Genomic DNA, 26,863 nt, shown 5'->3' on the forward strand with positions numbered 1-26,863 from the left:
GGGCTGTCCTTTGACCAGAGGTGTTCATAGCTCTATGCTTGGGCATTTGGATAACATGGTTGTCTTCTCCTTCTGAAACCCCACCACAACATATAAGGTTTAATGTGCCTTCTCTTTGACATGGGCTTGTTGAACAACAGGAAATATCCTTGCTTGATTGTGAACAGAGGCCTTTGATAGAAATGGCATTGCAGGAGGTGTCTTTCTATTGTTGAAGGAAGCTTGGTTATGTAGGCGTGGTTTTACTTTGGGATAGTCAGGACTACGTCTACATGTTATTTTAATGTATTACTGTAAAGTTGCATTAACATGGCAAAATATCATGCCAAGCATTATTTCAGTATACCTTTTTACTGCAGTTCTTTGTTATCTTTGTAGACCACATTATACTATTTTAATTCTTGTTTTCGGAGTATTCTAAAAGTATGCTGATATTAATAAAAATAAATGTAATTACATAATTGTTTAAGCTAATGAATGGAAGGAGAGATTTTCCACTACTAATGCACCTTATGTATTCTAAAAACAAAGAAAGAAAACCACATCTTTCTAATGGTTCTAATTTTACTGTTTTGATGTAGTAAAGCTAATTTTGTCACCCATTAATTTCATTCTCTGGTAGCCCGAAGAAAATCTAATTGTGTGAAAGAAGTTGAAAAATTACAAGAAAAACGAGAGAGGCGGAGGTTGCAACAACAGGAACTCAGAGAAAAAAGAGCTCAGGTTTGTATTTTTAGTTGTTAGTTGAAAAGTATACATTTGCTGTAAGTATTTCAAAGTTTTTGTTGTGCCAAAATAATGACGATATATGCTCCTTTGTAATATGAAATATATTCTATTAATCAAAGTTTTACACCTCACTCTGAACGTAGTGGGTCACCTATATGAAAACACAAAGATGAAATAGTTACCACATGTATTTCAAAGATCCAATTTGCATAGACTGTTGGGAAGACTTGCTGGTCCAGTAAGGCTCCGAAATGTATTTCAGTGTAAAGTCCAATTTCAATTTGGAGTTTTTGTACAGGCCAGTTGCACCTGTGTTCCGCTTTCTCCCCAGTGTGCTGCAGCTTGATGTAATACTATGTGTTTCTTCCAATTGGATTGAATGCTTCCATGCACACTTTGCATCTCACTTATGCAGGACTTTCCTCTGGTTCTTAGTGCAGTGTTCACACCGGTGTTTCTTTCCAGCATGCCTGTCACTTTGCATTCGTTTTTATACTTACACGTAGGCCACAGGTCCCTGTCTCTCTGAATATGCTGCCACTCACATTTCCTACAAGTTGACTCCTCTATTAGATCTGGAGAGCCTGTAGCATAATAATTCCATGCGCTTCTAGGTGGTGGTGCAATGAGAAATGTGTTGGACCAAATTTTTAAAAATATTTTATAATAATTAACTGATCTTTTTTGAATAGGCAGTGAGCAACAATTTTGACTGAATAATCAGGAGAGCAGACATATTTAAAGATCAGCCTTACCAAGGGAAGGCTCTTGCATTCAGCAAGTTGCTGTCTCCAGGGGATGCCTCGTGGATGGTGAACCCAAGATACCTTAGCAACCCACCAGCCATACTCTCCTTGATTTACCCATGTGACTTAATTCAGGAGCAGGGCCCAGCCCGATAGTGTGGCCTAACACTGGACTTGTGCCTGAGGCCACCAACGCCGGCCTAACTACGGCCCCCTTTTTAATTCTGGTTCCTTTCAGTCTGAACTGTTCTGCATCTGCACTCTTGAAACACAAATTAATCCCTTCGTCCATGTCTGTTAACTGAAATTCTAGGCATCTGACACCTGATAATGAGTTTGCATGCCAGTGATAAGCAAAAGACTGCTGATCTGTACATACCATGCACAGGGGCTAGTGATTCTGATGAGAAGCATACAAATGTATTTAGCTCTGGGAAAGTGTATATCCAAGTTCAAGTCAGAGTTGAGGTTGTACCTAGTTCCTCTCCCTAGAACATCTCAAGTAAAAAAACTGGCAGAGAGCATGTTTAGCCTGCTCGGGGTTACTGGCACTCTACACTGGAGGTGGTTTGTCCATTATGTCCCAAGCGATTGAATCTTCAGTGTGCTCTCCTTTATTATTGACCTATATTGTTCCACTGGCTTAAATTGCACATGGAAATACAGAATTTGGATTCTAAGGAGCTACTTAACCTGTCTGCAGTGGGTAATTTCTTCTCTTGCTCATCTTGGCTGTACTGTTTTCAAATGGCTGAAGCCTTTCCCCATCTCCTCTGCAAGCTCCACCATAGACATTATTGCTGGAGCTGTTCTGCATTGTAATGTGCAATAGTGGAAGTTTTTGGTTGTGCCTTATGTGGAGCATATGTGCTTCGCACTGTAAGAACGCCGGGTGTGGCACTGATTTGTTCAGTGGAGTTTGGTCATGCCTGGTCTACCACCCAGGATAACCTGCCACTCAGCGTGCTGCACTCATTTTATCAATGCATAGTTATTGTATATTTTCTCGAGGACCAACACACTGATTGATCCTGCTATGTAATGTGCATTCTGCTATTAAAATGATGCTTGTTTAATTTTACAGTTCAAATTAGGTCGCTTAGGTGTAATGGAAAAAAACTTTCAAATGCAAAGCTGGAACTTCAGTCCCCTCAAAGGAGTTGACATTTAGTTGATTGTTCAGGTGGTTACCTGGGCCTTTGCATTGCTTTTCAGGAAATGTTATGTGGTTGCTGATATGAGGAGAGATTGACAGACCTGTACATCAGGTATTCCTCATGTAGACTGATCATCACAGACTGCTATGGTATTGATTCACATAGGGAATCTGTGGGCTCAAGTATTTTTTATGAGATAAAGTACATAGCTTTGGAAACATTCTTTTTGATGGATATGTAGAGTTATTTTTTTTATTGCCGTTTCCTCTCTAAGATTAGTTTGTATGTTTTTTTTGGTTTATACTTTACTTACTTGATTGTGCCATATCCAATCATTGGCCTCTGTGTTGCTGAAAAATGTATTTGAATATGTCACCAGTGCCACTGGTGCCTTATTTTCGAAATCAGTGTATCACCTCCTGTGGATCCTTGCAGTTATGTCACTTTAGTTGCAAGTGCTGCTTTAATCTGATGATATGGTATTCTAACTAATGCATTCCCAGGTCCTATCTGGGAAGTGTTCACAATTGTGTGTAGTTATGGTTATGCATCCTTCAAAGATGTTTACAGAATGTGACTGGTTCATTTGTTGCACACACCACCCACCTTAATCCCAGTCTTGTTCTCCTGTTTTTTGCAGTGTAATGTCTGCTTGCCCACCACACCATTGTTCAACACAGTTGAAGCCAGCAACCCATAGTAATTTGCCTATAGGTTGTGCTTGGTTGTATTGTGGTGTCTATTCAAGCCTGTTCTATAGCGTCTGAGTGTAATCTTTCATATTTTAGAGGCAAGGTTAATTGAACTGACACTCTGTTGAACTGCAGAGCTGCACTTAACCATGATGTACAATTAGCTGACCATAATTAGTTTGGGCTAGAAGGAGAGTGTAAAAGGGGTAGAACACTTGAAGTTGTCAGTGTATACTTGTGCTTCCATTTTTTTAACATGGAAATAATATCATGAACGTGATAGAATCTATTGATTCCTCTTTGATTATACACTTGTTTTGACAATGGTTTGTTTATTTGTCTACAGGAAGTCGACACTACAGTGCCAAATTACGAAATTATGTATATGATTAGAGATTTTAGGGGAAGTTTGGATTATCGACCGCTGACCACGGCTGATGCAGTAAGTTCAGAAAGTTACTTTAATTATAATTGTATTTTTGTGCGTTCTGTGTCCTTTGTACCTCGGGTCAAAAAGGTAATGAAATACAAGCTTAAAAAAGTACAATGCAATTTCCTCTGTATAACCTGGGGCAGTGCTCAGTCCATGTATCTTACAGATGAGGGTCTATCAGAGGTTATGTCATTAGAAAGTAGTACACAGTGTAAAGCATTTTAGCCCATTGATTGTTGGTTGTAGTCTTTGCCTCACATCACAAAGGCATCACAAAAAAACGAACAAAACCATCCTTAACTATATGATTTGCATCGTCATCCAGTCTGTCTTCTGAGGATGTAGTCAGTAGCTTTTAGCAGTTTATCACCTTATGCTGAGATGACTCGTCGCCTTACAGGTTGGTGTGTACCTCAAACACTAAATGTAGTCTGATCCTTGTTGAAAAAGCTCTTCCTAATTTTTTCCAGCTAAGTTATTGTAAAGGTTTATGCTGTCCCTACTGTACCAATCCTGTAAAGCAGTTATATGCCAGACCGTCTCCTTGGCAGGTTGCAGGTCACAGAAGTAGGTTTTGACCTGACGCTATTGGATGATATGAGGTTATATTTGGACAAGGTAATTTGTTTGGATTTACCTATGTAATGTGGTTCCGTTCCTCAGGCAGTAGGCAACAGAGGTACTGGCACTTTTCTGTCATATTTATTTCTGAGATTACATGTAGTGTATGGCTGCTGTATCATCATTTGGATAACCTTTCAAAAATACAAAGCTATTTGTGTCCTGGTGCGGCCTAGTTGCTGACAACAGTCGTTTGGGAAACCCAGTAGAACTTGGATAGCAGAAAGGGAGAGTTCAGATTCCCCACTCCCCAATACACAGTACTGTAAATGTCAGAAATACATACTGATAAAGTGTACCGTCTTACTTCAAAGACCGAAAATCACTGTCATCTTTTAAAAAAAAATGTCTAGGGAACATAACATGGACTGTTTGCAGTTTTTTCAAGTATATTGAGAGAGAGATTTAGTAAGTTTCTGCATATTTCAGCAGCTATAGGGGATGCATCTTCCAGTGTTAAACATCATTTTGAAAATTGGTGATTAGCCTTCACAAATTCTTTTTGGGTATTAGCAATATGTATCCCTACGTACTGCAAGCACTCTTAGCCCAACCTAAAGCTCAACCTCCCCACAGGAGCAATGTTCCAGGAGCAAATCTGGCAGGGTGGACATGTCCCAGTTCATACTGTATCCAGAGTGATGCCTCTGCTCCAGAGGTATGGGCATTGAGTTTAGACACTGTATCTCAAGGATCAGCAGTGATATTTACATGCATTAAGATTGTATCTTAATCCAGAAGATTCCACTTGAGGGCCATCAATAGTGATTTTGCCCTGACCCACATGGCCCAAGGCTCTCCAGACAGTGTAAAGAGCAAAAAGGAAAGAGAACCGTCCTGTCACGGTCCCTCACAAGTTTAAATGTTTTTGTTTAAATTGAGGCTTAAAACACAACAAAAAGCGCTATAAGGCCACAGGGAGCCAAAAATAGTTATACTCATATTCACAAAAATAAGATATCCGTCATCTCCTGGCAGTGCCAGGATTTGTAACCTCTTTAGTGCCCCTCCCTATAAACCTTGGGAAGCTACACTGGGTAGTGGGAGGAGAAAAAATCCAAGCCCTTCATGCCCACAGTTTTTACCCTTGTATAACAACATTTATATAACCTTACTGCACAATCATGATTATAAAGCCGAAAGTTACACAGTTGCAGTTCGGCTTGGTTCCAACCCTTGTCATATCCCTTGACAGGCAACCAAGTTCCTTTCTCCTGTATTTCAGAAATGCATCATCCACTTCTATTTCCATGAACACATGATACTCCCCTTTTACTTTTTAACTTTTTGAGGGACCAAAAATGCCAATGTATACAGAGTGTTTCTGTCCTTGTTAATCATTTGCAACACTTACAGTCCCTTAACTGTAATCCTCAATGAATAATATTTAAAAATCCTCAATGAATAATATTTTTTCCACCATTAGAAGAGAACGGATTCGTACAAGCTTCACTCAGAAACTTTGTGTCTTACAGACTGCCAGATGTTATGATCACGCTGCCTTTGGCATTCTTGAAATCCTCCGTACTCTTGGTTGACAATCTGTTGATTTTCTCACCACCACACTGCATGTGGGGGGGGGCGGGGTCACTTAACCAAACCTACTTCTACAGTGTGCTCTAGAGCTCTGCACCTACAGCCACATCTTTCTCATACTCAAATGAAACTCCCAGGATGCATATGCTTGCAGCCCTCCCAGTGTCTTTTAGAAATACAAGCTGGCATTCTAATTGGACCATGGTTGGAATATCACAGGATATATACAGTATTGAACGTATTTCTGTTTTCTCTTAGGGCGAGAGGAACTACTTTCTGCCCTGGGAGCCCTGGTTGTATTGCATACCCATGAAGGATTAATGATCCACCAGAATTGGTGTTATGCTACGAAAGTCATGTGCTAGAATGAGTATACTAGTAGCACCACTTATTGATGGGTGCCTTGATATAATCCGTTTGAAGACATTAATGCAGAATGATGGTTTGAAGCTCACCAGATTGAATATTTTCATGAAAACACCAGCATCTCAAGGCCTGATTTGGCTGTTTAATCATACTTAAGAAGTATCATTTACCAACCATGGCAGCACCTTCCCATATAGTATTCAAGTGATTAAGAAGGACTTTTTCAGTGCAGTGCTTGTTTGCAATGTGCTTACCCTAACTTTCTATGGCAGTTCGGTCAGCGTTACAAAGTTCATCAGTCGTGTTACATTTTGCAGGCTTATTTCATTGGTAGTGCCTGACCACCTTTCTTGCTTGGAAGTGCCTGGTCCTCCAACCAGGCCTAACCCTTTTGGACCTTCACTTGCTTCACACGCCTTATGCACCTTGCATCCTTTGCCTTCTGTCCTCTCCTGACTACTTGCACTCCTGCACCCGCTCTTCTCTAATCTTACATTTTTGCCTCTGGTTTTTGTTGCCTTTTCCTCTTTTGCCCTGCTTTCACTCTTTTGCTTAGTTTTTGTCCCTTCTTCTGCTTCAAGTGTTTTTTTTTTTTGTTCCATTCAGTTTTTTTTCGCTTTTGCCCCTTCTCTGCTTTTTTTTTTTTTTTTTTAACTTCTATCTTTTCACTTTTTTGGGGTTTTCTCTTTTCTTCCCATCATTGCTTTGCTTGCCCTGCTGTTTTTCGTGCAGTCACACTTTCCGGCTCCTCCTGCTTTCTGCCTCGCACCAGCTCCCAACTGTCTTTTCCCACCCTGCTCTAGTCATACCCCCGGACCGTCTTAATGGTGGTGGCGGTGTGGACACGTTACTGGCATGCCAAAGGCAATCTCGTCTGTGTCTGGAACCCTGTCTGCCAGTCACCCCCTCATAGTCAGAAACGTTATTCTGTGGATGCCCTTCTCGCCATTAACCTGGGCATCTGTCCCCGCTCTGCTCCCAGGTCTCCCTCCACATGAATTGAAGGTGCGTTTGTCTGTGCCTCCTGCTGCTTCTCCTGTGTTCCCCCCAGCTCTCGCCCACCCTCATCCCACCTGCCACCACCCATCGTGTACACACAGCCTCACCTAGCCTGACAACACAATGCACAGCATACACACCACCCTCACCTGGCTACTCTCAAACACCTTCTCATTCACCATACTTACTATAGAAGCTTGAAACCTCCTGCACGACCTTTGCTTGGGTTTACTATTTCTCACTGATTCCTGGCCTAATCCAGCATCAGCACCAGTCATTCCAATGGTCCCTCTATCTGCCTACTTTCCCTTTTGGCCACAAGATCGCAAGACAAGATGGAACAAACAAACCAGAGGATTTGCTATTATCTACCAAGAGAAAAACTGCTAAATAGCCTCAGCTAACACTAGTGATCTAGAATACATGGCCTTCAAATTTAGCAAGTCGAGGGCCACCGCCCTGCTAGGGAACCTACTCTGCCAGCCCCCCAGACTGAGATCCAACTGAAGGTCCAAACTTGCGATCTCATTACTCCCTGGCACTTGCATTCATTCTACTCCGTGACCTTTCAACTAGAGGACCAGAGTGAGGCCACAAATCTCCTGGAATGCCTGCGTATTATACTCGACCAACAAGAAAACAACCCCACCCACACAGGTGGACAAGCCCACCCCGCTCGCTTGGGCAGACCACTCCGTCATCAGTTTTCGCCTGCACCTACTCAACCAGCCTAGAACCACAAAATATCAGAAGACATCTGGATCACCAAGCTTCAGTCAAGACAAACTCACTTGTTCCTTCACAAACCTCAGCACATGGATCACCACCTGTGCAGACTCACCTGCTCCTCTTAAAACCACCTCCACATCCCAGGCCAAGCCACAAGCAAGCAAATACACAGAAGACGTCAGACTTGTCAAGCGGTACTGCAAACAGCTGCAACATCGGTAGTGCCACACACACTGCAGCATCAACAGAGACGCTTACAGATCATCAGGCCTTCAGATTTTCCACCAACAAGTCAGACCTACCAAGCACTTAGCGCTCACTAATCAGATTTAAAATGGCCCCAACACCCCAAAAGAAATCTTCTCCATAGTGAAGTAATTCACATCTGCTTTTGCCAGCTCCATGCTCATTACCCCGGCTAAAGAACTCTGCTCCTAACTCTCCAACTACTTCACCAACAAAACCAAGACCATCTACAACATTGTCCTCCAGGCAAACCCCTTCACCTTCGAAATTACCCTTTCTGTGGACAGCAAAACCCTGTAATCAGTCAATCAATCGGTTTTTATAAAGCGCAGATACTCACCCTTGAGAGGGTCTCAAGGCGCTGGTGGTTGGTCTGAACCGCATTAGAAGAGCCTTGTTTTGAAGTTCTTCCTGAATATGGTGAGTGATTGGCTTTGCCTGAGGTGCGTGGACAGGTTGTTCCAGCTCTTAGCTATGATGTAAGTGAAACATCTTCCTCCAGCGTTGGTTTTCCAGGTGCTAGCGCCTGCTGGGCAGAGCGGAGGAGTCTGGCAGGGTTATGGAATGAAATGCAATGGTTCAGGTAGGCTGGTCCGATGTTGTGAAGGGCCTTGTATGTGTGAGTGAGTAGTTTGAAGTAGATTTGCTTCTCCACTAGGAGCCAATGTAGGATCCTTAGGTTTTGGGAGATGTGTTCCTGGCGGAGGAGGTTCACGACGAGTCTGGCAGTGGTGTTTTGGATGCGTTGTAGTTTCCAGATGTTCTTTGTTGTGGTGCCGGCATAGAGTGCGTTGCCATAGTCGAGCTTGCTTGTGACTAGGGCGTGGGTGATTATCTTGCTGCAGTCGACGGGGATCCATTTGAAGATTTTGCAGAGTTGGCAGAGGATGTGACAGCTGGAAGAGGTGACTGCGTTTACCTGTCAGGTCATTGATAGGGAAGAGTTGAGGATGATTCCTAGGTTGCGGGTGCGGTCAGTCGGAGTACGTGGTAAACTGAGCGATGTGGGCCAATAGGAGTCGCCCCAGGCTGAAGTGGAGTTTCCAAAGACAATGACCTCCGTCTTCTCTGAGTTGAGCTTGATGCAGCTCTCCCCCATCCAGACGGCGACTGCTTCCATTCCGTGGGAAAGTTCCTCGTAGCTTTGTCCGGGTCTTTAGTGAAGGGTATGATGAGTTGTGTGTCTTGTCGTATGACACGATATTCGTTCCGTGCTCACTGACAACTGATGCAAGCAGGGCCATGTATATGTTGAAGAGCATTGGGCTCAGGGAGGATCCCTGAGGGACTCTGCAGCTGACTCCTGTTGCATTGGACATGAAGGGTGGGAGCCTGACTCAGTGTTTTTTTTTTTTTTTTTTTTTTTTTTTTTTTTTCTCTCTCTCTCTCTCTCTCTCTCTCTCTCTCTCTCTCTCTCTCTCTCTCTCTCTCTCTCTCTCTCTCTCTCTCTCTCTCTCTCTCTCTCTCTCTCTCTCTCTCTCTCTCTCTCTCTCTCTCACTCTCTCTCTCTCTCCCTCCCTCCCTCCCTCCCTCCCTCCCTGAAGAAATCATCAGACTACATGACATTAACAACTTAGCTAGGAATCGTGATTCAGAACCAAATTTGATAACCAACAAAGTCAACACAATTGCATACTCCTTCTTCCTTCCACACCCTCAAGCAACTCAGTCTTTAGGTGGCTCTCACTAGGCAACTGAAAGTCTGTCCCACAATCTCTCCTCACCAGCAGACAGAACTATGGAAATGTTCTCTATGTTTACATCACTTCCTGACTCACTTCTAAATTCTTTATGACTTGGAGCCTCTAAGTAAGTTTCACTGTGAAACTTTCACACTACATGCACATATCCAAACACCTCAAGGACTTCCACTGGCTCCCAATTCAAAAATGTGCCTTTTTCAAATTCCTCACACACGCCTGCAAAGTACTATACAACCAACGCCCAGCATACCACAACAGCCTCCTCAATTTCACACACCAGCCAGACACCACCTTTCAGCAAACCACCTCCTGGGCAAGTCCTCCAGATCATTTGTTGTGCTTAATTTTTGAACTGTGATCTTACTTGACTTCTTAATTTTTATAAAAGATCAATATCCAAAAGAAAACATTGGTTTTCTTGTGTATTATTTCTTTTACTCCACTTGAAGAGATTTTTTTTTTCTCTACATGTTAAGTTTTCCACGATCATGCATACTAGCAGTCATGTTACAGGTTTATTAAATTAATGAAGAGAAACATGTTTGGGAACTGATATTTTTGGCATTATTTATCTATTTTTTTTTTTTTTATTTTTTTTTTTGTGAAGCTGCATGGCTAATTTTGTTTTCATGGGTCTTCAATTCCAGCTGTCTTATTTGATTTCTTTCTAGATTGATGAACACCGCATATGTGTTTGCGTTAGAAAACGACCTCTCAATAAAAAAGGTATGACACTTTCAGTTTTTGCTTCTGCATTGCTGTTGATATTTTTGAAGTGCTTAATGCCACCGTGAAATTTCCCCAGAGGAATGAGGGGGACAAGCATTATGGAACAGAGGAACCACAAAATGCAATAGGAGGTTTCACTTTGTAGCCATACTTTCATATTTACCATGACACCAGTAATATGCTAAAAGATATTAAAGTTTTAAAAAAATTGTGTCCCTTCAGCTGCAGATAGAGGTGAGGGTTTATTAATAAGTAAATAAATTGATAGTTGCTAGCCCAAAGCTTAATAAGAGCTGTTTACTTGTTGCACATGTAAAGTAATAATGTGCATTACTATTTTGTTTTTAGAAAATACCATGAAAGACCTGGATGTAATTACAATCCCTAGTAAAGATGTGGTGATGGTACATGAACCAAAGCAAAAGGTTGATTTAACAAGGTACTTAGAAAACCAAACATTTCGCTTTGACTATGCCTTTGATGAGACGGCTCCGAATGAAATGGTTTACAGGTATGCACTGTAGTCACTAATTTTCTGGTGACTTACTTTTCTACTTCATGTTTTTGTTAAATTTTAAGTTTATTATTTATAAATGCTTACAAATAAATTAAGAATCAAGTGACAGCAGTAGAATAGTCCAAAGACTGGGGTAAACCACTGCCAGTGAAAGATATACTTAGTTTAGGGGTGCTTTTCCACCCCCATCTGGGTTACATTTGCGACACTTGAGGGCAAACAAAATCCTTACATTTTGTTAAACCAAAATATTTATCTCCATGCAAAACCAGATCACACTTATAGATAAATTGCTTTAACTGTATAATCAATGAATGACAGCCCCGCAGTCTGCTGAAGTGTATCTAATTTGTTAGGAAATGTCAGATACTACTTTTGGGGGTGAGGGAGTTGACCTTGATTTTGTGAGCAATGCGGGAATGCCTTTGTCACACTTTAGGTCTCCTCCTGAGGTCCATATACCTGCTTACTAAATCACAGTTCAGCATTAGGGGTTAGAGTGTCCCAGTTACCCTGGCTCCTATTAGAATTCACTCTGAAGCCTTTAAGACTATATTCCAGTTGTCAGTCGAGCACATTAAGTGTACAGACCTCTTCGTTGCCTAGCATTACTTTCATTTTTCATGAAGAAATGGCAAAGAAATACCCACTGGAAGCGATCCGAGCTCATATTGCAAGTGTTTTGGCAGTGATGTTTACGCCATTGCTGTGGTCTCCATTCTTAAAATCTGCTAAGAAATGGCTTTCAATAAATATTGTTTGGCCTTTGTTGCAAGGACACAGCACAGTTTACAAGTTTGTTTCTAAAAGTATCTCAGTTACAGCTCACTGTGTGCTAGCTCTCCAACACAGCTATTGATATCAATGTTTTTCCAAATGAATGTGTTTTCTGAAAGATGTATCTTTTACACGCATATAAGACGATACAAATCTTTGATAAAGCCTTTTTTATGTTGGGATGTTTAATGTTACTGCAGATTTCTTCCATCTCTCCTTTGGATGGTTGTATTTTCAGTAATGCTTTTACTAATGTTTCTGCTGTTGGGTCTGTCTTTATGTCCTGACAATGGTAGCATGGAGTCATTGAGTGGAAATGAAGTCCCCAGCATGTTCGTTCACTTTATTTAGTGCATGTGCTCTGACCCCTCATGTTATGTATACAATTGGCTAATACCTGATTGGCATATTTAATTTACCATCAAGTTCCTAGTATGTGGCACAAGAGGTACCCACGACTAGTAAGTTAATTGCCACAAGTGCACTGCAGATCTTCATTTTGACACCACTACAGTGACATGGTGAAATCATGGCTTAAAGTCTACTATTGCAGCCTAGTAAAGCAGCTTCTGACCTGCTAAGTCGACATGGCAGTGGAACCCTTTTTGCCAGGTCCAAAGCTTCCTTTTTAGGTTTAGCCTAGACAGTGCCTTCACTGTGTCTTCCAGGTATGCTGTATCGACTCTTTAGGCTTAAAGCCACCTCCTTTCTTTGATTTGCTTATGTTAGTGTACTTAACAAAACATTTCTTCTCAGTGGAAAATGCTACCTGTTTGTCCCATCTTTTTTTTAGTTGTTAACTCCTGTGGAGTATCGCTGCAGGACTTGTACTTTTCCATTTGTCCCATTTTATTTCCTGGTTCAGGGACTGCTATATTTTTAATTGTCAACGAGCACTTCTTACAAGTGTGCATGTTTTGTTTCCCTTGCTCAGCGCGACGACTGCTTCACTGCCACCGAACTTCCTATGCTCTTTTCCCCTTGCTCACTGTGGCGCCGGTGGCCCAGTTGCAGCCTTCTTTTGGAAAAGACAGTTTTCTTTTAGTTTTGCTCTCCTGATTTCTCTCATTAAGTTATTTTCTTGGTCCTGTACCTCCCTTGTTACCGTTTTTCCCTTTCAGATTTCTTTTGTATGCCCACTCTCTGCAACCTTTTCCCTCAATCTTTCATTGTCTACGGTGAGGGCAACACGGTAAAGAGATTTGGTGACCCAGCCCTTTGCACGTTTTAATTTTATTAGGCGTGTTTTTAGGATTTTATGTCACGAAATCTGTGGGAGCCTTAGTCAAATTTTAGCCATTGGGTGATGGGTTGATTGTACTTAGACGCTGTTTCAGGGTCTCACAAAGCCCGTTTTGTTTCGGTGGTGGCCATTTTGGACATGTCACACTGCATAGACCAGCAGCTCGCTAGTTGTTAGGTCACATGACCTCTGTCAGACCATTAAAATGCACTGATATGCAGACACCGTCCCGGTAAGGAGATTAGGTGATCCCAGCCTGGCACACTTTTTCAGTTTATTGGGAGTATTAAGATTTTATGTCATGAAATCTTTAAGGGCCTTAGTCAAATCTTAACGTTGGGTGGTCGGTTGTTTGTACTGAGACACTGGTTAAGGGCCTGTCAGAGCCCGTTTTATTTCGGTGATGGCTATTTTGGACGTGCTGCACTCATAGAAAGGCAGTGCTCTAGGTGTTAGGTCACATGATCTCTGTCAGACCATTAGGTGTGACTAAGGCAAGCCCTCTGTGCACATCCACGCTTGGACGGTGCCACTGATGCGGCTGGATTGGGCTCCGGTAAAGCTCGCTTGGAGTACTCTAGGCAAAGTCTTCTCAAGCTGAGCCCAAAACATAATAGGGAGGGCTGCGCCGTAATGGATCCCATGAAGAAAGGCAGAATGCGCTGCTCAGCCTGTGTAGGAAAGTAGCCTCTTTTTAGCTTGGTTACCCCCACTTTTGGCCTGTTTGGCTGTGTCTACTGGGATCCTGCCAATCAGGACCCCAGTAGTAATGCTCGCTCCCTTAAATTATGGGTGTTGCATACTGGTAACCCAGTATTTCACCCACAATTGGCTTACTGGTGCCCCCTTAAAAGTCCCTAGTATAAGGTACCTAGGTACCCAGGGCATTGTGGTTCCAGAGGATCCCTGTGGGCTGCAGCATACCTTTTGCCACCCATAGGGAGCCCATGCAAAGGCTTCAACAGGACTGCCATTGCAGCCTGTGTGAAAAGGTGCATGCACCATTTCACTGCCATTTACACCTCACCAGGTCACTTATAAGTCACCCCTATAGAAGGCCCTCCAGCCCTGAGTGCAGGGTGCAGAGTACCTGTGTGTGGGGGCACCCCTGCACTAGCAGAGGTGCCCCAGGACCATTTCCCCGGACATTGTGAGTGTGGGGACGCCTTTTTACACATGTACTGGATATAGGTCACTACCTATGTCCAGCTACATAATGGTAACTCAGAACATAGGCATGTTTGGTATCAAACATGTTGGAATCATACCCCAGTGCTTTTGCAAGCATTGGTTGTATGATTCCATGCTCTCTGGGGGCTCCTTAGAGCAGTGTTTTTCAACCACTGTTCCGCGGCACACTAGTGTGCCGCGAGAGGTTGCCTGGTGTGCCGTGGGAGGGGGCGCCGGACTGTAGGACATTGTGAACGGGTCGTTACGACCACGTCCACGCCAGCGCCAACCAGCTTCTCGCCAGGAAAGTCAGTTGCGCGTTCCCATGTCTCCATGGGAACGCTCCGGGCGTCGATGACGCGTTTCCCTGTTTCCAGGGAAACGCTTGAGGAATTCCGGGGCAGCGATGGTGAAAAGGCGCCAGAGCCGAAAGACGCGGAGAGGGAGAGCGCGACGAGGTCAGGGATTGATTTTTCTGGCTATCCAGTTTGGAGTGCACCAGTACTGTGATCCTGTGACACCAGTGGTAAGTGACATGAGCCACAAAGGGTAATATCCTTTAATCTCCGACTGTCCCAGGGCCCTAAGAGAAAGGCCTTAAAGTGGGCCCATTGTATTTAATCTCTTGTCTCTTCTCAACTGTGAACACAGGAATGTGTGTACTGTATGCTTCATAAGCCCTGCAACTAATGGTACAGCTGGTCCTGCTTGTGGTTGAGGCAGTATTGTTTTAAAGATGATTAAGAAATCATTATGTTGAAGAATAGCTTCAATGTTCCATGTAATCACTGCCCAGTTGTTGACCTCCCTGAATGTTACTATAACTTCCCCCATGTAAATCTGGTTTCGAAGCATGTGTGAAGTTTTAGGGAAATATGTGTACCCAACCGAAGTCAGACATTGTAGCATTTACCAAGGAGGAACAGCCGAAGTCGTATGTCGTGGCCATTATTTTGCTGGTTTTGTCTGAGGCAAGAACCCTTGGGGCTTTTCCCACTAGCGCACTTTACAAATTCTTTGATTGATTGATTGACTACTAGTCTGTTTCTGTATGGGATGCTCTGCTTGGGTCTGTGCCGATGCTCCTGTCTGGGGAAGTTCTCCTTTCAGCAACCATTTTAGTGTCTCTGTGCCCAAGCCTGTCACACCTTTGTATTGTGCATTGTGAAAGAAATGGTATTACAGGTGATGGAAGGTTACACATATCTGTGGTCTAGTCGGAACTGGTTACTAAAATTTTTGAATCCCACCACTGATGTTAAGGACTATAAATAGCTCCGGTGTCACTGTTACACTAACAGGAGGAGGACAGGAGGAGACATCGCCGATGAGCAGAAGAGCGCCAATGGATCTGGAGGAAACATGAGCAGAAGAGCGCTGACTGATGGATCTGGATGGAGACATACGCAGAAGAGTGCTGAGTGTGACGGATAGCGGCTATCTGGAGGAGACAAGCGCAGTAAGTACTGAGTGACAGTGAGATACTGCAGTGATGGACAAGTTTTTGAAAAGGAAAGAACTGGACTCTGAACAAAATTTGGAGCCAGATGAGAGCCCAAGTACGAGTGGGGATCAAAAGAAAGCAAAGATGGTTAGCTCAAGCAAATTCTCTGGCACAAGGCAATATAGCGAAAGCTATATTTCATTTGGATTTACTTTCACCGGAGATGCAAACAAACCAACTCCACTGTGCGTGGTGTGTGGTGAAAAGCTAGCTAACAGTGCTATGGTCCCAAGCAAACTTAAACGCCATCTCCAAACGAAACACCCTTCGCTTCAAAACAAGAATGCAGACTATTTTGTTCGCCTGCGTCAAAACACGGAGAAAGAGGCAACTTTCATGAGAAAAACCACAAAGGTAAATGAAAGAGCTCTTAAAGCTAGCTATCAAGTTGCTGAACTTATAGCCAAGTCAAAAAAGTCGCACACTGTGGCAGAGACATTAATACTTCCCGCCTGCAAAGCTATTGTAGAGGAGATGCTCGGACCTGAAGCAGCTAAGGAAATAGCCAAAGTCCCTCTCTCAGACAACACAATTTCCAGACGTATTAATGACATGTCTGCAGACATCGAAAGTGTGGTTTTGGAAAAGATCCGTATCAGTGAGAAATTTGCATTGCAACTTGACGAGTCTACTGATATCAGTGGACATGCTCAACTCTTGGCCAATGTGCGTTTTGTTGATGGTGATGCAATTAGAGAAAACTTCTTTTTTTGCAAGGCATTGCCAGAAAAAACTACAGGAGAAGAAATTTTTCGGGTCACATCAGAATACCTTGAACAAGGAGGACTTAAGTGGGAAAACTGCACAAGTGTCTGCACCGATGGAGCTACAGCCATGGTCGGGCGCACCAAAGGCTTTGTAAGCAGAGTGAAGGAAAGAAATCCAGATGTTATTGTTACGCATTGTTTTTTACACCGTGAGGCCCTCGTAGCCAAGACTTTACCAGCAGACCTAGTTCATGTGTTGGATGATGTTGTGCGCATGGTAAACTTTGTAAAGTCACGACCCATGAAAACTCGCATATTTGCAGCTTTGTGTGAGGAGATGGGAGCGAAGCATAAAACCTTGCTGTTTCATACGGAGGTCCGGTGGTTGTCGCGTGGCAAGGTCTTGGTTCGTGTGTATGAGCTGCGGGAGGAACTTAAAGTGTTTCTGACAAATGAGAGGTCAGATTACGCAAAGCTGCTTGCAAGTGATGAGTGGTGTGCAAGGCTGGCATACCTGGCAGATATATTTCATCATCTGAATGAACTGAACACACGAATGCAAGGCCGAAATGAAAACCTGCTTACAAGTACAGATAAAATAAATGGATTCCGTTCAAAGGTGCAACTCTGGCATCAACACGTGGAAAGTGGCAATCTTGAAATGTTCACACTCACCAAGCAATGGCAAGGTGTTCACACTGCTGCACTGTGTGAGATAATAGTTAAACATTTAAAAACTCTCGAGGAGAAGTTGTGATTTTATTTCTCTTCAGTCTCCACTGAATGCCTTGACTGGGTTAGGGACCCTTATAGCTCAGTATCAGTTGGTGGAAAGGACATGACTTTACAGGAGCAGGAGGAACTAACTGAACTGAGACAAAATCGTGGTTTCAAGCTAAGATTTGCTGATCTACCTTTGGACAGTTTTTGGTTGGATACTGCCAAGGAGTTCCCCCTTCTGGCAAACAAAGCTATTTTGACATTGCTCCCATTTTCCACTACATATCTGTGTGAGATGAGCTTTTCAAGCATGATTGCTATAAAAACTAAATACAGAGAGAGACTGAGAGCCGTTGACGAAGAGCTACGTGTGTGTCTTTCTTCGATTCCAGCCAGAATATCAGCTTTGTGTTCAGCCAAACAGGCCCAGGTTGCGCACTGAATAAAGTATTTTATAATTTTTCATATTTCTGTTTACTTACTATTTCATAATAAAGTAATTATAAAATACTTTCTTTGTGTTTATTTGATTCCTATTCAAGAGAATTACTTTATATATAGTCAATATAGGCACAGAGTTAAATTTTTTAACATTTTCTAATGGTGGTGTGCCTCGTGATTTTTTTCATGAAACAAGTGTGCCTTTGCCCAAAAAAGGTTGAAAAACACTGCCTTAGAGGACCCCCAGTATTGCCATTCCAGCCTTCTGAGGATTTTCTTGCAGCCCCAGCTGCTGCCACCTCTCAGACAGGTTTCTGCCTTCCTGTTGCTTGAGCAGGTCAAACCCAGGAAGGCAGAACAAAGGATTTCCTTTGGGAGAGCGGTGTTATACCCTCTCCCTTTGGAAGTAGGTGTTTCAGGCTTGGAAGGGGTAGCCTCCTCAAGCCACTGGAAATGATTTGAAGGGCACATTTGGTGGCCTCCTCGCGTAATCCAGTCTACACTGGTTCAGGGACTCCCAGTCCCTGCTCTGGTGCAGAACTGGACAATGGAAAGTGACCACTCCCCTGCCCCAGGGGTGATCATAGCTCCTCCAGAGGGTCCCTGGCTTTTTCCATCTTGGATTCCAATTTTGCAGGGAAGTATGGGAGCATCTAGGTGTCCAGTGCCAGCAGGTGACGTCAGAGCCTGTGTAGCTGACCAATCCTCCTTTCACGGCTATTTAGGGTCTCTCTCTTGGGTGGTTCTTCAGATTCAGATTACAAGACACCAGCAGGAATCTTTTACTTCACCTTCTCACCGAAGAAACTGCATCTGGAACCTCCAGGAACACTACAAACTGCAACAAAGAAGCAAAGACGACTTCTGCAATATTGTATCTTCGGCTCCTGCCAGCAACTACAACTGTTTCCCGGTCGTGTATCCTTACAGGACAGCCTGTCTTCAGCCTGCACCAGAAGAAATAAGGAATCTCCCTTGGAATGAAGTCACTCCCCTGCTTTAGCAGGCACTTCTCTGCAACGATGACTGGCTGCGTGGGTCCTCTCTCCTGACTAGTTGCGTGTATCCTGCATCACGGGTGGTGGACTGAAGTGGTTCCGACGGTCCTGACGTCCTACTGTCCAACTTTGATGAAGGTAAGAGCTTGCCTCCCCACGCAAGACAGTACCCCCGTGCACCGCGTATTTTGCATTTGCAAAGGCTTGTTGGCATCCTTCCACGAAGTTCTTCATGCACCGTGTAACTCCGGCCCCCAACACTCTTGAGAGGTTCTGCGGCAGCGTGGGATCCTTTATTGTAGTGCTGTGTGGGCCTCCTTTTGCACCTTCTTTGTCCCCGTGCTGTGGGACTCCTGTATGCTCTGCCTGGCCTTCTGTGGGCTCTCTGAGTTGCTGAGAGCCCCCTCTGATGCCTCCTCCTCGGTAGAGCCCACCAGGTCCCTCCTGGTTCCAGGCAGCGCCATTTTCCAAGGCTTGTTGGCGGAATTCAGCGACACAAACCAGACTGCAATCTTCCATCCGGTGTGGGACATCATCTGCACCAACCAGGAACCCACATATGTCTTCTTGGGTGCAATACTGACTGTCCTCACCGGTGGTTCCTCTTTTGCACCTTCTCTGGGTTAGCAGGGGCTCCTGTTCTCCCTGGACTCTTCAGTGCTTCTTGGACTTGGTCCCCTTCTTCCACAGGTCTTCAGGTCCAAGAATCCACTGTTGGTGTCTTGCAGTCTCTTCTGGTTCTTGCATAATCTTCTTTCTCATGTTCTTGTGTGTTCTAGGAAAGTTACTGCAATTTACTCCTGCTTTCCAGGGCTCTGGGGTGTTGTCTAATACTCCCAGCGCCCCTCTACACACTACACTTGCCTAGGTGGGAAACCAACATTCGCATTCCACTTTCTCAGTATATGGTTTGTATTCCCCCTAGGCCCATTTCTAACTATTGTGATTTTCTCTATTTGCACTGTTTTCAAACTGTTTTTACACCAGATTTTGCATACTAGTTTATATAATTTGTGTATTACTTACCTCCAAAGGGAGTAAAGTCTCTATGGCACTCGCGTCCCCAAAATAAAGTACCTTTATTTTTGTAACACTGAGTATTTTCTTTCATGTGTGGAGGTACTGTGTGGCTACAGTGGTATTGCATGAGCCTTGCATGTCTCCTAGATAAGCCTTGGCTGCTCAGCTACTCCTAGAGAGCCTGGCTTCTAGACACTGCCTACCTTTCATTAATAAGGGATAATTGGACCTGGTATAAAGTATCATAGGAACCCCCTACAAACCAGGCCAGCCTCCTACAGCCTGTAACTGGCTAAATGGGATAGAGGAACCCTGTCAGGAGTATAGTCCTGAAACCATAGATAAAGGAGGCAAAATGGCAGAATGCACCGAGAAGCACAGACTCATATGCACTTTGATTAGTACTCGTTCTATGCCTAAGCATAGCATGGAAATTAACAAATTTATTGGTCCCAACCCGTTAGACTGTGTCTTTATTACAAAGACCTGGGCAACAGAAGATTCAAGTCCCGACCTGGTGACGGCAGCTACTTTGAGGTATGCAATTACAAGGGTTAATAGGGAGGAACTTAGGGAAGGGTCCCTCGCCATCATTTTTTTTCTTTCTAGAGTTGAATTGTACTCTAGAAGCTAGACACTCACCAGCCGTAGTGGGCTGTGAGTTGCGATATTTTAAAATTCATAAGCGGGCTACTTAGATTTTGACAGGAGTTTTGGTATATCGCCCTCCTGGTTTGAAAGCTCAGTTCTTGAGGAAGTGGAGCCAGATATTAGACCTGTTTATTGTCTGCAGTAACTTCACCAAGCTGGGGGACTTTATTTGCACCTCGAGGAGGATGGCGGCAAAGATGTTAAGGTCTTTTTACGGCCGAGCGCAAAGCGCTCTGTCCCATTCTGTAATCTCTCTTTGGGCTTCCAACCACTCACATGTCACGTCAGTCACTTACATTGGTTCATGTACTTGCCTTTTAAAATCTGCTTGCTTTCATTTGTGAAAGGCATGCATACGTCATGCCTTTTCCGGTGTTTAGCCTACGTACACAGCACCAGTAAACGACGAAAAACATACCAGGCTCGATGTTTTCAGCATGGTGTCCGGACTACTTTATCTGTTTATTTCCCACGCAGCACGATCGCGCTGCATTTTACATAGTGCGACCGTGCTGCGTTTGTTTTCTAAACAACACTAATACCTCTAACTCGATCAAATGCGAGACCCGTTGCATTGAAAATGCTTGTTTAGATCTTAATATGGCCACACATTTAGCTGGCCACACGCTGGATGGAGTTTTCACTAATTGTGATGCCCTGCTAGAGGATGTTCTCACACTGCTTATTTGGTTGGACCATTATGCAGCCAAGTGAAGGAAAGCCAACTCAGGATAATGTTATCAGGGACAGGAATTTGAGCAGAATTTCATTTATTTTTCAAAAACCCCGACTGAATCCCAAATGGCAGATGTGTGTGTAGCTAGGGTTCCCGTGCAGTAAGTATAATATGTGGGTTCAATCAGCGATGGATGAGCTAGGCCATATTAGAGAAAAGAAAGGGGGAAAGAGCTAAAGTTCTGCCCCTTGGTTTTCGGAGGACTTGGAAAAAGTAACAAAGACGGTGCCAAAGACAAGAAAATAGATGGAAATTGGTGTTAAATCTAGAAGAATAAAACAACATAGAATTAATCAGGACATAAAAAGGCCATTAATGAGATTAAGTTTAATTTTTTATCCAGGAATTTTAACTCTGCTATTAATACCCTCTGAGAACTGTTTAGATGATAAACCTCCCTGTGATGCAACAGGCGCCGGAGAATTTTCAAGAATTCTGTGACAAGGTGGCCCTGTACTTCGGAGATAAGATTTTAAATATCTTTTCTGGATACCCTGAAGTTAGGGACCTTCAAACCACAGGTCGGGTCAGGGAGCCCTGACGAGTCTTGTAGTGGCTATTTAGCTAGGCTCTCTCCTCTTAGTCAGTAAAACGTCAAATTCTTTCTAATGCAAACCACCTCGGGCTGACCAGAGAACCCTTGTCCGTCGAGGGTGCTGCAGTTGGCCCTTGAGATCATTTCAGAATAATTGGAACATGTCTTCATCGGTGCTGACATCTGGTGTTTACTCCTAAGTGTTGGAAGGAGGCTATTATCACCGAAGAAGAGGCACACTGGAGAGCCGGATGATCTGAAAAATCTCTGGCCAATTTTGTTGCTTCATGCTCCAGCTAAAATTCTGGAGAAACACTTGAGTCAAGAACTTGCCCACTTTCTCTATGAGAATGAATGCCTGGACCTCTCCCAGCATGGGTTGAGAAGCAATCACAGTACCATATTCGCTCTGCTTATCGCGGCGGATTTTATTCATCAGCAAGTTAACCAAGATGAAACAGACATTCTGGTGATGTTGAACCTCTCTGCAGGCTTTGAACCCATCTGTCCTGGTGCAAAGACTGTGACAGGCTGGGCTGAAGAATGAGGCTCTTAAACTAATGTAATCCTTTTAAATGGTTAGAACGAGCACAGTTATTTGAAGAGACCTAAGAGCTTACTCTTTCCAACTGCCCTGCGGAGTTTCACAGGGCTCATCCCTCAGCCCCACTTTATTTAACTTTTATGTCAGTCCCTTGGGGCTGCTGATAAGTTCATGTTTTGTCATATGCTGATGATACAAATCATAGTCCTCATTGCAGATGACTGGGTAGAGGTGGCTGAGATTCAGGACATGCATGGTAGGGGTCAGCACTTGGATGAGGCAGAATTGTCTAAAAATTAATAGAAAAGGCAAAAGTTTTGATTTTCAACGCCAATAATTTGATTTGGAATAGCTGTTGGTGGCCTGAGTCCTGTGGACCGCCCCCTGTTCCTTTTAATGCGGCGAGGAATCTGGGTATCATCTTTGATAATACTCTGACCTTTGAGAGCCAGGTTAACAAAACTGTGAGCTCATGTTTTCGGATGATTAAGCTACTGACAAAAGGTTTTCCTTTTATACTGATGGAGCTCAGGGTGCCCATGGTCCTTGTGCTATTTACTTCTCGCTTGTACTACTTTAATGCCTCTATCTAAATGTGAATCACTACTCCCTCAATCTTCAAGTTGGTAAGACCTGTTTTAAATTAATTTTTAATAGGAAGGTGACTTTAATAGTCACCAATTTGACTAACCTCTGGTAGTCCCTTCCTGATTAGCTGCAGCAGTTACCACCTGAGACAACCGGTTACCCACTGCTAGGAAGTGAGAAGCGCTCTCAGGAACAAAGAGAATTGCTGGTGGAAGGTGTGACCTCCTCCATCAGGATAGCTATTGGGTGCTGGGCACAGATGGCTCAGCTTCAAAGAGGCTACCGCCTCAGTGAAGCAAGTACCAATCACCCCTTAACCTGCCCTTCCTGCATTTCCTCCTTAGAGAGGGAAACCCCCGTGGTAAAACCGGTTTTCCAGGAGGAGTGGCTAATTACGCTGGGTACACCCTATATGTTGTGTCCAAGCTCCACACAGAGGAATAAGACCTGAGCTATCTTAGATTCAGGCCGAGAAGAATATTCGGGGATTTTTTCTGGTCAAACCCCAAGAAATTGATGTAAAGTGAAAAGGGCTGCCCTGTGGGAACTGTTGCCTCATTGGTTGACGAGTTCTCCCCTGCTACAAACACAACAATGGCATGAAAGTGGCACCCCAGCATACAGTCCTCAGAACTCTGCACGGCTGAAAAGAAAAAAACAGACTATCATGCTGCTCCCTGGATCCGGTAAAATGAGGCTACACGTGAGGGACCCACAAAGAAGACTTTGCCTGCTGTGCCCACTCATGGAAAAGAGCTCCACTTGTACCAGGGCAGAAGTGACTAAAAGGGCTGCTTGGTTAGCCTCCTCTTAAGCTTCAGGACTATAAAAGTTAAGGAAGCCTGCACTCTCGAGAGCTCAGCTGTCCATAAACCTTCTCTGCCACTGGATGCCAAACTGCACACTGGAAGACAAGAGTGCTAACCTGCAGGAGGTGTCCCTGAGGTCATGGGACCTGTGGCTGAAGTCAAAGTGGACCCCGGCCCCCCTACGAGGAAGATTTACTTACCTGTAAGTAACAGCTGAGACGGCTGTGACTGGGAGTACAGTAGACCAGATACGACTCGACTTGTACTGGACTCCACTGGTGCATCATGGGACATCACATCCTGAGGACAGAGATGATCCCTGACACTCTTGGATCCCAAGGTGGCCCAGGACGATTCACCGCACTGCTTCAGCATCCTTCCTCAGTATCAGGACCACTTCTTTGCAAAACTGCTGCACCCGGCAGGTAACTGTTTAGTAGCCATTCTGGTGCTTTGGCTCAAAACCACTAAGCTACTTGCAACTATTTATTGCAGTTTAAAGATCGAACTACAGTAATTTAAATAACCTTAAAAATATCATGTCTCCGGTTTCCCTAAATAGATTTTTGTTGTTTTAGAGTCTGGTTCAAGGAGCAAATAAAACCTGTTTTTATAAATTGATGTCTGATTTTTTTTTTTTTCTGTGTTGTATTTCTTACTCTTAGTATAACTCTTTCTGCAGTGTCACCCACACACCTTCTGCCTTCACCCTCCTGTTTTCTGAATCAGCTTTTGTTGGCTTTTAGGACTCTGCACACTTTACTACTGCTAACCAGCACAAAAGTGCTTGTGCTCTCTCCTTTGGGCGTGGTAAAATTGGCTTACACCCAATTGGCACATTTAATTTACTTATTAGGCCCTAGTTAAGTAGTACTGCCTGTATATTAAATGCTACTGTTTGATCTGCAGCACATATTGTGCCACCCAATTAAGTAGCCCCCGTTAGGGTAGGCGCTAAACAGCTCACAGGGCAAGGGTGAGAATGTACTTGAAAGATTTACATGTCCTGGTAGTGACTAACTTTTGTATTCATTTTTCACTACTGCAAGGCCTACTTCTCCCCTCGGATGATGTTACCTTATTCAATTTAATAAGCTGTATCATCAAAATGGGAACAGGTGACCAGTTCATGTTAGGTATCTTTGGAATTTTAATCAAAATTCCCCTTTATGATAAAGTCTGATTTTAAATCACAATTTGGAAATGCCATTTTTAGAGGGTTAGCATTTTCCTGCCGTAGCCATTTCATGCCTGCAGCCTGCCATTGGGTCACATGATGGCTGGGCTTTGTGTATTCCTAATTATCCACACACAATACAGGCATTGGGTTTGCCTGGATGGGCTATCATTGGCAGGAAAGAAGGGTGGCTTTGGCACAGCCCTAATTATACTTAAATAGGCCTTGTCCTGTGTAGGAAGCTGGTTTCTGGTTGCAGTGTCCCCGCCCCCTCTCTTAGTGCCTGGTTTTTTATACAACTGTAACTGAAGTGCACTCAGTTCCTGCTAATCATGTAACCCGTGCCAGTGTTAATTCCCCAAAATAAGTCCCACTTGATCCATAAGTGAACCGGCCCTTTAGTACCATTGTAAGTCCCTAGTTAACCATACCTCTGCTGCCTAGGTCCTAAAGAGTAAGGGCTGCGGCACAAGTTGTGCCACTCTAAGGGATCGAGCACCAACCTAATGCAGACTGCCATTGCAGGCTGCGTGACAAGGTGCTCCCTAAAAGTGAAAACACGACATGGCGCACAGCCTGTGTGCCGTGCCCCCTAAACACTGCACTGTAAGTCACTCCTACAGCAGGCGTTTCAGCCCTAAGGTAGGGTGCAGTACATTACATGTGTGAACATATATGCAAGAGCAGATACGTCCCTTCTATTTATTTGTCGATTCTTACACATAGTAAGTAAATGGGGAAGCCATTTTAAGTACGTGCTGGACACTGGTCAACACGAGTTCCCCAGCTACATGATGGCTTCACTGAAAATAGGGATGTTTGCTATCAAACATTTCATATTAATAAACCCTCACTGATTCCAATGATGAACTTATTAAAACATGCACCCAGAGGGCACCTTAGAGGTGCCCCCTGAAAGCCACCAACTACTGGTTAGCTCACTGACTAGTTTAGCCAGTCAGCCACCAACAGATGAGAATCTGACCCCCAAGGGTTGGGAACCCTTGCTCTCTGGAGGTCAGAAATAAAGCCTGCTGTGGGAGAGGTGTTTACACACCCCTTCCTACAGGGTGACCTTCAAATCTGCATTTCCAGGCTAGATACACCCCTATGGTGACCAGCCTGAAATTAACACAGCCTTAGGAATTCTGCCATCTTTTGTGTGGTAAAAATTAGGAATTCTGAGACAGGGTGATGCCCACTCCCCAAAGGAAGTGGTCATGTAGGGGTGGTTGTGACTCCAGGGGTATGTAGCCCATTGGCTACTACCCTTTACTCCCGTTCACACCCCTAAATTGAATATTTAGGGTACCCTCTGATAGCAGGGCTTCAGATCTTCGCTTGACACAAAAGAAGTGGACAAAGAAGCCTGCTGAACCAAGGAGCACGACTGACTTGGAGCCAACCCTACCTGCCTGCTGCACCCAGCCCTTGAGGAGCAACTTTCCTGTCCTGCTGCTGCTCCATCCAAGAAACCAGGAGAGCTGACAGTTCTTTGCAGATTGCCAAGAACAACTCCTTTGGAGCAGAGAAGCTGCTTCCCTGCATCTTCAGGCAACCCAAGAAAGAACTGTGAGGACCTGGACTGCCAAAAACCAGATACTGGACGACATCACTGCTCCCAAGCCGCATAGCTCGAACTGAAGTAGTCCAGTGGTGCCAACGTGGTTCCCAGGCCCTCCAGAGATGAGGCCCACCTTGAGTTAGTCCATTGGACTTCACAACGGCGCTTGCAGCCTCTTTCTGCAGGTCTATTCAACCGTGAGAATCCCCTGCACTGGAACCCAACACCAACAGACACCACTGCACCCGAGTCTCACAGCCCGAGGAGAAGTGGGACAACAGTGGCCCTACGTGCCCGAGGATCTCAAGAGTTGAGCCCCCGTGGGTTCCCCCAGACTGGCCATCTAGTCCCTGCTTGCAGACTCTTTCTGACTGGACTGCTCTCCGGTGAAGTGAATGGGGCACCCAATGCCATAATACAATCTGCACCCTGATGCCCCAGAGCTCCCCTGAGGTGAACTATTGGTGTGGTCTTGG

The 26,863-nt window shown here is 44.2% G+C and overlaps 1 protein-coding gene across 5 annotated transcripts in view; it reads left to right on the top strand.

The window, feature by feature from the left end:
- The window catches only part of KIF2A (kinesin family member 2A), a 282,224-nt gene that overhangs the window by 112,835 nt on the left and 142,526 nt on the right, over positions 1–26,863 (top strand). For all 5 annotated transcript variants that reach the window (XM_069222597.1, XM_069222588.1, XM_069222608.1 and 2 more), the window contains exons 6-9: positions 623–723; positions 3,671–3,766; positions 10,629–10,683; positions 11,035–11,197. In XM_069222597.1, the coding sequence (XP_069078698.1) occupies positions 623–723; positions 3,671–3,766; positions 10,629–10,683; positions 11,035–11,197 (415 nt within the window). The remainder of the gene's footprint in view (positions 1–622; positions 724–3,670; positions 3,767–10,628; positions 10,684–11,034; positions 11,198–26,863) is intronic.

This window comes from Pleurodeles waltl, chromosome 1_1 (genome assembly GCF_031143425.1).
Source record: "Pleurodeles waltl isolate 20211129_DDA chromosome 1_1, aPleWal1.hap1.20221129, whole genome shotgun sequence".
NCBI lineage: Eukaryota > Metazoa > Chordata > Amphibia > Caudata > Salamandridae > Pleurodeles > Pleurodeles waltl.